We start from the raw sequence: 13,027 nt of genomic DNA on the forward strand, positions 1-13,027 counted from the left end.
CAGTATCTGAAAGTCATCTAAAGATTCAATAGAATTCCAAACAAAATCCAACACGACATTTGGGGAATTCAACAGGATAAATCTAAGATACATAAAAAAAAGCAGAAGCAAAAGAATAGCCAAGTTAGTCCTTAAGAATATGGTACAAAAACTTGCCCTACGAGATATTAAGATGTATAAAGCTAAAGAAAATGTGGTGTTACCGCAAGTAATGATAAACTGACCAATGGAACAGAACAGAGTCCAGAAAGAAACCTATGCATACAAGGGAACTTTATGATAAAGGCAGACTGTAAACCAGAGGGAAAAATGTGAAATATTGAATAAATGATTATCTCAACAGAAAAATGGGGAGGGGAGAATGAATCCCCCCTAAACATCATATAAAAAACAATTCCACTGGGATTCAAAAAAGAACTAAATGTGAAACACAAAACTTTTAAACTCTGGAGAAAAGGTGAGATACTATCTTTTTTTAATATCAGAGAGACGTGACTTAAAAAATCCAAAATTATAAGACAGATAAATTCAACCACATTAAAATTAAGTTTCTATTCATCAAAAGACCCTATTAAGAAATTAAAAGGACAATTCACAAGCTGTAAAAACTATGTACAACATATATAACTTATATATCCCATACAGAGTTAAGATAAGCTGTTACATTGTATCCATTCTGTAAGGTAAACTGCTAAATCATATTCAGACTTTTACTAGACTAGTAAGAAAAAAACAAATATACCAAGAGAAACCATGGGAAAAGACAAGCATTTCAGAGGAGAGGAACAAGTGGTAAACATTAAATTATGCTCAATCTCATAAGTGATCAGGGATTGACACCTCTCTAGGATGTAAGATTCACAGCAGCAGTGATCTCAGTCTATTTTTTAATGTTACTCCAGTGCCAGCAGCATCACATAATACGTGCTGAGTAAACACTGAATGAATGAATGAACGAACGGACAGACTAACAAAAGAATAGGAAGACTCAAAATCCTATATTGTAAATTCTCCTGAAATTCATCTAGAGATTCAATACAATTCCAACAAAAATGCCAGCATGAATTTTTTTGTAGACCTTGACAAAATGATTCTAAAATTTTAAAAGAAAAAACAAAGGGACAAGAACAGTGAAGACACTTATGACAAAGATGAGGTATATAAACTTATTCTACCAGATATTAAGACTTACAAAGCTACAGTGAGACTGTGCGGTCTTGATATACCTTAGGTGGGGTAACCCACTTAAATCTGGTGAAGTGAGTTAAAATTGCTCTGACGTTCTTTAATTATACAGTGAAGAGACACACATATAAATGAGCAAAAAGTAAAAGACACAGTAAACACACGTATACAACTACATGCTGCTGGGCAGAAATGTTAAAACACAAATGGACAGCTATGATCACTTATTCTGCAAACCAGAATAAAGCAAAACGATTGTTTCAGAAACTTCATTCTAGCATGTCTTTGCTCAAAATACAAAATTTTGCAGCATAAAAAAAGGAGTTGTTACTGACTATAAAAGCTTTTACAAATAAAAACAAAAACTCAAAAATAACATTTTGATTATGATCTCAGACAATCATTTTCCTCACATTCAATTTACAGACCAAAAGGCAAGAGGAAAAATTAAGTTTTTTAAATTATCCCCTAATACTCTTAAATAGTTTTAGTGTTAATTTTCAAATTGAATCTAAATGTACATATTATCAAAAGGGGTGAAGGCCAAGAGTAGAAAAGAATAAGCATTATCTTCCATTAAACTAAAATAATAATAATTTTATATATACATACACATACATATTTTTTTTTTTTAGTAAATCAACATGATGGTGATTTACCTCAGTTCTTTTTTTTTTTTTTGAGGAAGATTAGCCCTGAGCTAACTACTGCCAATCCTCCTCTTTTTGCTGAGGAAGACATGCCCATCTTCCTCTACTTTATACGTGGGACACCTACCAAAGCATGGCTTTTGCCAAGCAGTGCCATGTCTGCACCTGGGATCCAAAACGGTGAACCCCGGGCCGCCGAGAAGCAGAATGTGCGCAGTTAACTGCTGCGCCACCAGGCTGGGCCTCCTACCTTAATTCTCTTTTAAACAGCGGCTTTTAAGCAATGAAATCAAGTAATCTAATAAAACTTCGGTATATCAAAGCATTATTTCCCGCCCATAAATCTGTTCCTTTGCCTATATTCTTAGTTAATGGCAGAATCATAGATCTAAGAAGTAAAGTCAAAATCCTGGTAGATTTCCTCCATGCTTCTCTCTTGTTCATATCCAATTACTAACCAAGAGCTGTCAAGTTATCTGCTATAAACAACTTTCAGATAAATCCCTCCCTCATCTGTATCCAAATTGCCAATGCCTTAAAGTCCTCATTTCTCACCTGAGCTATGACAACAGGTTCCTAGCTGGTTTCCCTGCTTTCAAATACACTCTGCTGTAGGCCACCCTTTGAGGACAAGCCTCTTAAAATTCCAGTGGGATAATGTCACTTCCATACTTAAAGGCTACCCCCCTCCTTGGCCTTTAGATAAACTTCAAAAAATTCTAAGCTGGGTATACACAGCATCGGATGGCCTGGTTACCGCTAAACTAACTCTCCTGTCCCATCTTCCTCAATTACTCTAATTTTATCTTTATTCTTGTTATGACTAAAATAACTTTTTCAGGCTGCTTCTACTTATAGTTGCCCAGAACTATGTTCCTTTTAGCATTGTCCCCTTAATCTTACAGTTCCTGAATCTCTCTGTCTCCCTCAATGCCACTTCCTATGAATCCTTCAAGACTCAGCTCAGAAATTACCTCTTCCAGGAAGCCCTCTTTCACTCTCTCGTAGTCCCATATCATCTGCTCCTATAAAACCTTTTCAGCAGTACTTTTTACACTATTTCATAATAGTTTGACTAGATCTGTCCTTGCTTTTTTTCACTTTCTTAAAAGGAAAAACATTTTGTCTTCAGTTTTGCATCTTAGGATGTAAGTACAGTACCAGCACCAATCAATCATAAATGCTTATTAAGTGATTAGATGAACAAATCAATCTAACCCTTACATAAAAGTTTAACACAATATCTACATACACAAAATGTGCTTTATTAAATTTTATATTACTTACCAAATTTTAGTGCTGCAAGGATTTAACATATAAAGATCCATATTTTCTATAAGAATAGCAGATGTGCTCTGTTTTAAAAAGGGGGGAGGGAATAAATTACTTAAGGAAAAAATGTCTATTTCAATTCTTAAGCTTTCTAGAATTTCTATATTTTTAGATATTAAAATACACTTAATACTCTGAAAAACTCATTTGGCTAAAATTTACCAGTTATGGTTATAGCATTGTTAGCTTTATAACAAAACATTTAAAATTAAATTTCTGTTAACATAAAAAATGATTTTCTATTAACTATTTCCTTTTTAAAATTTCACACAGGTTTTAAAAGTTAAAAAACAGGGTGTATGACCTTCAGTAGGTAAATGAATACATAAAACCGTGGTACATCCAGACAACAGAATATTATTCAGTGCTAAAAACAAATGAACTATCAAGCCATGAGAAGATAGGAGGGAAACTTGAATATTACTAAGTGAAAGAAGCCATCTGAAAAGTATGATTTCAACTATATGACATTTTAGAAAAGCCAAAACTATGGAAACAGTAAAAAGTAGTTGCCAGGTGTTGCAGGGAGGGAGGGATGAATAGGCAGAACATAAAGGAGTTTTAGGGTGGTGAAAATAGTCTGTATGATACCATAATAATGAATTCCATGGGTTTGGACATCATTATACATTTGTCCAAACCCATAGAACACACGCGTGAACTCTAATGTAAACTATGGACTTTGGGTGATAATGTGTCGATGTAAGTTCATCAGTCGTAATAAATGTACCACTCTGGTGGAGGATATATTGATAAAGGAGGAAGCTATGCAAGTGTGAGGGCAGGGAGATATGGGACATCTCTGGACCTTCTTCTGAATTTGCTGGGAACCTAAAACTGCTCTAAAAGAATAAAGCCTTTAAGAGAAAAAAAGAAAAGAACAAGGTGCAATGTATTAACCAATATAAGAAAGAATTCACACAAGAAAATGTTTTCAAAAGCATAATCTTGCATAGTTCCCAGCAAACCACTGCCTATATTTAATAAAGTCACTGGTTTCCTATATACATAGAAGAATTTCATACTTAAGTACCTTGGCTTCTGGATTAGCTGCCAAAATTTTGGCACCACATTCTACTGAGGCATAATTATTTCGATTTTTCTGGACCTTTTTTGTGGCATGTAGACCTCCATTAGAAGATGGATGCATTGACTGACCTGCAGATAAACCATATTATAAACATATATAGATGATAATTATGATTGAAAATATCCCAGCAACACAATGATCTCAAAAGTAACAGGCTGCCACCTAGAGAAGAACCAGTTTTAATGCTTAAGAAAATATTTAAAAAATCCATTAAGAAATTCAAAATGCTTATCTCAATAGCTTTAAAATATCCCTAATAAACAAATTAACTACAAAAATCCACATTACTTGAATTACGTCTAAGTAATATAACTCACAAAATGAAGCTTATCCATAAGAATCACAGCTTTTAAAATATAAAACATATATTTTATTCCATTGAGTCTGAATGTTATCCTTCTATCTCTAACCCCAATATTAAGAATTCTTAACTCTGAGAATTACTCTACAAAAGCAAACAGACAGTGTAATACTTTAGCTCAACTCTATTTAAAGTCTTATGACTCAGAACTTTCCATGCTTCAGTTTTCCTCTTATAAATCGTGATGAAAATCACTGCTCTGCCTTCATCTTATCCTCATATTCTAAGTTACAAGAACGGATTTGAATAACATTAAAACTATGTATACACAGGTAAGTTACATATGGTTAATCAACAGCATCTTGGTAAGCTTCACCTTTAAAAAGTTTTCAAAAGTTTTATTTTATTTTATCAATTAAATAAAGAGAACAGCATATTTAAACCAGTCCCTTCAAAAAAGAAAAAAATTACAGTGCCTCCTTACTTTTTTCTTTTTCTACTTCCATAACTTTCTTCTTCCATTCATCAAATGTTGGTATATCTTCTGGGTCTTTGGGACTTGTTACAGATGTAGGGTCAATTTCCCCTGGTTTTGTATAATCAGAACTCTAAAAGGAACAAATAGATTTCAACTTTCAAAGAATACAGAGAAAAGAGATTAATAAATTACAAAAGTAAAATACAAAAGTAAATAAACTGCTTCTACCAAACTAAAGTTGAATTTTATAATGAATGATATATAGTATATTTAAAAAATGAAAAACATAAAGAGAAAAGTTTTGGTTTACTAAAAGTTGAGTTTCTTTTGAAAGAATTAAAATCTTCTATCTTAAGCACCACAGGATGTATTCCCTCACATGTTAGCAATATAAGCACGGGTTGTAGAAAACCCTATATTATATCCTAGGCAAACAGTTACTCACACATAAACTGTACAAAATTAATAGATAGTATAGTTGTAGTGCATCCACCTTAAAATGTAAGTTAAAATAACATATATACATTAAAGCAAGTGAATTGATTTTAGACATAATATATTGTATCTACAAAATCCTTAATAGAAATTACCATTTACATAAAAATGTTAAGGTGGATTTAAAAACTTAAATGTGATGGCTGGCCCGGTGGCACAGTGGTTAAGTTTGCATGTTCCACTTTGACAGCCCAGGGTTCAGTGGTTCGGATCCTGGGTGCAGACATGTCACCACTTGTTAAGCCATGCTGTGGCAGGCGTCCCACATACAAAGTAGAGGAAAACAGGCATGGATGTTAGCTTAGGGCCAGTCTTCCTCAGTTAAAAAAAAAAAATCTAAATGTGAAAAACAAAGCTTTAAAGAAAATATGTATAGGAAAATGTCTTTATGATTCAGGCTATAAAAGGATTTAACAACATGAAAAAAGCATAAATCATTAAAAAAAAGGTGATATATTTGGCTGGATTAAAATTTAAAAATTATATATATCAAAAGACCATAAACTATATGGTACAATAAGCCACAGACTGAAAAAAAGTAGTATTTGCAACACATTCAGCCAACAAAGGATTATTACCAACTATAAAGACTTCCTACAAATCTCTAAGGGAAGAGGGGGAGAGGGACAATAAATTCAGCAAAGACAAAATACAAGATGTTCAATTCCAGTAATAATCAGAGAATGCAAATAAAAATCAGAGATACCAAATAAAGTAAATCATTCTGATAGAGGTTAAAGTGTGACAGTCTGTCACCAAGTGTGGCGTGTCTGTTGGGCCATGGGACATCTATTAGACTGCTGCAGCAAGTTTAAAATTTAGCAATATTAAGTAAAGGTGTGCGTACCCTATGACCCAATAACTCCACTCCTATGTATAAATATCAGTGAAAACACACCTAAGACAATATGCATAAGAATGCTTATTGCAGCATTGTTTGTAACACAAAAACATTAGAAATCTAAATATCCATTAACTGAAAAATAAATTGTGGTAGAGTTGAATACAACAGTGAAAACAATGAGTAGACAAATCTCAAAAACAATGTTGAGTAAAATGATACTTAAGGCAAGAATGATACCATTCTATGTTATTCCAAAATATGAAAAATAATAGTATATATTGTTTATAGTAATGCGTATTTAGAAAAAGTTTAAAAACATGCTCTAAAATTTTTTTTAAAAACACTAATTCAAGATAGTGGTTATATCTGAAGAGGAGAGAAAACTGGGAAAGGGTATACAATTCAATCTATAATTTTTTCCTTAGGCTTAATAAACTATGCAAGGATGTTCATTCCATTACTTAATTATGTTTGTCTTCCTAAAATAATGTATAACGTGGTGCACTGAGAAGTGCAGAAAATCTATTTCGACAGCTCACGCTGGTAAACAGCACAAGTCTCATACGGTATATATTTGGATCTTAGGGCATGTTTTTGAGTATTAATACTAATGCTAATTTAGTGCATTAGTGTAATAGTAATACACTAATACAAATACCCAAAATCTCCCCTTATAGAAGACTTAGCAAGTTGGTTCCCATACAACCCCCACGTTGGAGTGTTTTGCAGAACAAGTTAACTTACTAAATAAACTATGTGGTTATTGAAAATAGATTAAAGAGCTAGTATTAACATTAATTTAATTTAAAAATTAAATGATAAAAATCTAGTTTGAATATAGTGAGAAAATAAACAAGAAATATATATTTACAAAAATTAACCTAGCTGAGATACTCAAGAGTAAAGCCCAAAATACTAAAAGAAATGCAACCAAAAGTAAGAACATACACACACTTTGAGTCGCATGGAAAGCAATCACTATCAGCTCTTAGCGATAAGGAACTAAATACAATAGAATCACTTTGTAAAGCACTGTCTGTGAGCGTAGTAAACAGTGTCTTGCATATCCTTAAAGGAACAGGCACAGCACAAGATCTACCGGCATCAGAAAACAAACTCGCTCCTGCTCACACAAACTTAACTGGGCAAAATTATCCTGAACTGGATAATACACAAAAGTACTAGATACTTTGTAATATATTCATTATCGGAAAATTTTTCTGAGATATTAATTTATTTAGGAGGTAATTAATTCAGTTAAAAATTCCACCTTTCTACCTGTGAGCAGACTCACAAACCATTTAAGTCTCTTAGTTAATGAAGAGCAGTCTCAGTCTGCTAATGGTTAAGGAGAACAAGTGAATCTAGGACAAAACCAGCTGCCACGCTTGAATCTTACATTTGATACTTAAATAGTTCCAAAGAAGACATTTTTGTACCGTGTGCCTAATTGTATTTATGACTGTAGTATTTGGTTTCATTGGGAAAACTAGGTCCTTCAGAAAGATGTTGGACTATGAAATGCTGAGCTCCTATATTTACAAGAAACATCATAGAAAAAGCTGGTTCAGTGACAGTAAAAGGCTCCAGAATGAAGTTTTGCTAGGTGTGAGTATAGATTCACCGAAAATACATGAAAGAGAAGGTGAAAAACAGAAGACCCAAATTAAAAACGACAAATGTGGATGTGGTACTTGGTACTTTGAACTTCTCTCTGAATCCACGTTTTATTTTTGTTAAGTTCATGGAGTAGCTTTCATCTCTTTCACTTAGTTATTTCTTACCTGAAGGGAGCCTACACTTCTCTGTCAAGATTTCTTCAGGAAATTCTGTACTGGCCTCTACATGAAGTCAAAGTAGAATTCAGAAGGAGAAAAGAAAGTAAAACTGCTACACTGGGATAAGCCCTACCTTTATTGTAAGAATCATATTCTTCAATATAAGCTGGTCTAAGTGTATTTTGCACACAAATAATAAAAGGCAAAATGTCCCTTTAAAATAATTCTGGTTGAAGAGCCTAAATTTAACCTTGCATTACTGAGATAAACTTACATTCTGAAGATACTTAAATGTAATGATCACAGCTGCTTCTATATAGCTCCCTAAGAAATTGCTTAAATAAGGACTTTATGTATCTGGTATCAAATAGTTGACAGTGGCAGAAAACCATTTAATTATATATAACCAAAGAGAGTTCATATTGGAACAACTTTATGTATAAACAGTACACTGGTAACAGTACCATGAAGTAACCACTTGCTCTCAGGGAGCACAGCTCACCTCAGTTCCACATTCGTCATTACCTACTTAATCCCTGATTTCATGGCAAATAGGGTTAGCAAATTACAAGATTACTAATAACAAAACTGCAGTGTATCATAAAGTAGGAGATATTGCAAGTTATATACCCACCTCATTTTTTAAATTATCTGAAGCATTCAACGCAGATTTTGGATCACCATTACTCTGATCACTTGCTGAAACTTTTGATTCAAATTCTGATTTTGTTATCTTTCCTTTGCCATGCGAAGATGACACATTTTCTATATGCTGGCCAACAAGGCTATTTGAAATGAAAAGACATAGTAAATAAACAAATTTTAGCAGAATAACAAGTTTATACAATCTAAACTGTTATAATTATCACGTGCAAAGTAAATCAAGAAAGGCGCACAAAGGGATCAGCTTTCTCTCAATCATAAAGTAGAATTAAGCCTGCACCAAAGTCCATTCAAACATGACACTGTTGTTATTACAGAATCATACAAGGGGCAAGTAACTGTTCACACCCACCTTTCAGGTGGGTTGACAAAGGCTGGCTGGTCAACTGGAGCATTTGCCTCAAGGGTCTCACCAACATCACAATCAGTTTCAGATTGCTCAGTTTCACGTGGCTTGGCTATAGGAATAGTACCAGATTTTTCTATTTCACTAAAAATAGAAACAAAAAAGACAATCTGGCAATTTAATAGACATAATGTAGCAAAGTTAAAAATTATATTAGTGATTTGCAAAACATGAGCCAGAGAAGAATGCTTTACAGTTCTGCAGACTGTTTTCAAGAATTCACTTATTTTAAATCGTGTAAAGTGAACTGTTTACTCTTGCTCTGTTAGTGCCCCTGGCCTTTAAATAGCTAATTACCAAATTTTAAAACAAAATATTTCAGGTTAATATTCAGTCTTGTCAAAAATAAGATTTTTAAATTATTTATTCTAAATGCATCTTACTCTAACATTTCACTTCTGTTAGTATATTCTACCAATGTTAAGAGTTGTTGCCCGTAGTATCAAAAAAATTATCTCAAAACATTTCACTAAAGCTCTTAAGGCACTTTTAGAATTTAACAAACATATACCTAATATTTCTTCCCTACTTCACTTCTATTTCATTAAGTAGTCACGTTAGATATAATGGGAAAAAAAATGTACCATTCAAATGTGTAGTATCTAGCCTTAAACTCCTTCTGGAATAATTATTTAAAAATTTTAAATACTATCATTATTTCTAAGCATGTCTTCTGATCCCCTGTCCCTTACTGGGACAAACTCCTAAATGGTAACTATAACATCTTTGTGTACAACTCCTTCAACCTGGTCCCTTACATTCCTTTTTTTTTAAAGATTGGCACCTGCGCTAACATCTGTTGCCAATCTTTCTTTTTTTCTTCTTCTCTCCAAAGCCCCCCAGTAATAGTTGTATATTCTAGTTGTGAGAGCCTCTGGTTGTGCCACATGGGACGCCACCTCAACATGGCCTGATGAGCGGGGCCACGTCTGTGCCCAGGATCCGAACCAGTGAAACCTTGGGCAGCTGAAGTGGAGCACGCGAACTTCACCACTCGGCCACACGGCCAGCCCCTCCCTTATATTCTTGAGGAGAATACATGTTTAAAAAGTGCTATGGGAGCCAGCTTGGTGACACAGCGGTCAGGCTCATGGGCTTCACTTCACCGGCCTGGGGTTCGCCAGTTCAGAACCCAGGTGCGGACCTAGGCACCACTTAGCAAGCTACGCTGTGGCAGGCATCCCATGTATAAAAAATAGAGGAAGATGGTCATAGATGTTAGCTCAGGGCTAATCTTCCTTCTTCCCCTGCCAAAAAAAGTGCTGTGGTAGGGGCCCGCCCAGTGGGGTAGTGATTAAGTTTGCACACCCCGCTTCTACAGCCCGAGGTCCACAAGTTCAGATCCCGGGCGTGGAGCTACACACCACTCATCAAGCCATGCTGTGGTGGCAAACCACATACAAAATAAAGGAAGATTACCACAGATATTAGCTCAGGGCCAGTATTCCTCAAGCAAAAAGAGGAAGATTGGCAACAGATACTTGCTCAGGGCCAATCTTCCTCACCTAAAAAAAAAACTGCTGTGGTTAAAAAAAAAAGTAGAGATAATAATAATGATATTAACTGACACATATATTCTTATTATGCATCAGATATTATTCTATGCACTTTACATATATTAACTTATTCGATAAAGGAAATGTTTCACGTAGTATTAAGAGAAGAGAATTTTGTTCTTTGTAGTGTTGCTAGAGGAAGCCAGGAGTACACAATAGATTTTCTAAATTAAGGAAACTTTAAGCCTAGATATCCTGAATATTTATTATCAAGTTTGAAAAAGGCAGCTATTCACACAAAGAAATAACTATGAATGGAATGTCACAGTGATACTTAACGGAAATGAATAATTGAACATTTGAATTTTTAATAATTATAGGAAAGATTATTCAAATAAGTACTGTGCTTCCTAAACAAGTAGAACCTCACTTTACCCACACGATGTAAAGATTTCATGGTTAGGAATCTAATCAGCTTCACTGAGTTAAGCAGCAAAATAAATACTCATTATAAGATCATTACATTAAAAAATAATAATAAAAACACACAACACAGGCATTATAACTTAGGTCTGCTATATTGCCTAAACTTCAAAACTGAGTACCAAGCTGCCTTATCCTGTAAAGAAATTCTTCTATCATTATCTAAAGAGATTCTTTTTTTTTCTTTGCAACGACTTACTCAAGCTTTGAGACCAGAGTGATCTCTGAGGTAGATGAGCTGGAAGTATTTTCAGTGTTTTCACTGCCCACAACTACACTGGAAGAATCTTCATGAAGATCAACTGCAGGGAGCGTCTCAATCACAGAAGGACTTAACTTTTCTGATTCCGTATTCTGTTTTTAAAAAAGTCAGTTATATTAAATGTTGAGATTAATAAATTATCTCTTTAGCTGAACAGGATTTTATAAAATGTCTCAAAAGTGACAATATAAAGAATTCTCACTAAAAAGTACTTTTAGAAAAACTTCTTCCAACATTACCACCCAAAAGAATATATAAAACTATAAAAATACAGGCTCTACATGTTTTTCATGGCATTTCATAAACTAGGACAAAGGAGCTTGTCTTTCTTCTTTCCTATTTCCTATTTTGTATAAGGACCCATAAATACTTCACTTTTACTGTAATTAATTAATGCCAGTAGCAACATAGAAATCCTATGTAAATATACAAAATAGTACAACAGTAGCTCTTGCCTGTAAGCAGTGTAGACCTGTAAGGAGTTTAGAAGATAACGTGTATCAATAAACAACAATACAAGGCATTTACAAGTAACATTACAAAACAATACATGATTCTTGCCTCTCCTTCAGTCCTGGATGCTCTGGGCCAGTCCCTCCTCCAAAACACAACCTGCAATCTACCTAATCCTAAGGCATGTGTGAAAACCCCCGTCAGCACTCCTCCCCCACAATCACGCCTGAACTGAAACAGCCATTCCCGTTCCTCTCTGCCTCCACTGGTCTCTGTACAGACTTGGATGACGGCATCTATGACACCTCAATTGCCTGTATTTACATCCCCTTCTCGTCTTCAACTATGCTATACATGTCTTGAGTGAGGAGTACGTTCTCTTGATCTTCATGTTCCCAGTGTCTAGCACAGTACCTAGCACACAGTAGGGATTTAATGCTTACTAAATGAATATCAAGTGAGAGGTGCTCATGCTCAGTTCAAGGGAAAGAGAGACTACGGACTATTATGGACGAAAAGAACCAGGACTCTGAAGACAGGGAAGGCCAGCATGGGAACAGAAAGGAAACACAAGGCATAGAGTCAGAAGAATATAAAATGTGATCATTTGAAGAATTATTTACACTGGAATGAAAAATTCACAAAGGAATGCAAATAGTTTGTATTTTATGGTGGAGGCCTTGAGAAAAAGACTACTACATTATTACCAAATATTGTATTACCATTTCAACATGTATTCAATATAAAAACATTGAGATATTTTACATTCTTTTTTTTTCTTTTACTAAATCTCTAAAATCTGATGTGTATTCTATACTTACAGCAACTCTCAATTTGGACTAGCTGAATTTCCAGTGCTCAATAGCCACATGCAGCTAGTGGCTACTGAATTGAACAGCACAAGTCTACATAATGCCGTAAGTACTTCAAAGTATTTGAGCAAGAGTACACCATGATAGAAATTCTAGAAAATGAACAATGGCAGGATTGTTCAGGATAGTCATATAATTAGAAGGACTACAGAGTTTATTCTTCTCTTATTCTTATGCAGAAACCTTTGGCAAATGTCTTCCAGAAGCCAATAAAATGAAACTCACTACATCTCCTTAGA

The 13,027-nt window shown here is 34.4% G+C and overlaps 1 protein-coding gene across 3 annotated transcripts in view; it reads right to left on the reverse strand.

Annotated features, from left to right (window-relative positions):
• The window catches only part of SUCO (SUN domain containing ossification factor), an 85,031-nt gene that overhangs the window by 39,862 nt on the left and 32,142 nt on the right, over nucleotides 1-13,027 (reverse strand). For all 3 annotated transcript variants that reach the window (XR_011498043.1, XM_070496983.1, XM_014852875.3), the window contains exons 4-9: nucleotides 11,401-11,555; nucleotides 9,169-9,306; nucleotides 8,788-8,938; nucleotides 5,043-5,166; nucleotides 4,201-4,325; nucleotides 3,123-3,190 (exon numbers count right to left, since the gene is read on the reverse strand). Coding sequence is in view for 2 of the 3 variants with exons in the window: in XM_070496983.1 (XP_070353084.1) it covers nucleotides 3,123-3,190; nucleotides 4,201-4,325; nucleotides 5,043-5,166; nucleotides 8,788-8,938; nucleotides 9,169-9,306; nucleotides 11,401-11,555 (761 nt within the window). In the remaining variant the exon portion in view is untranslated. The remainder of the gene's footprint in view (nucleotides 1-3,122; nucleotides 3,191-4,200; nucleotides 4,326-5,042; nucleotides 5,167-8,787; nucleotides 8,939-9,168; nucleotides 9,307-11,400; nucleotides 11,556-13,027) is intronic.

Source organism: Equus asinus, chromosome 25, assembly GCF_041296235.1.
Source record: "Equus asinus isolate D_3611 breed Donkey chromosome 25, EquAss-T2T_v2, whole genome shotgun sequence".
NCBI lineage: Eukaryota > Metazoa > Chordata > Mammalia > Perissodactyla > Equidae > Equus > Equus asinus.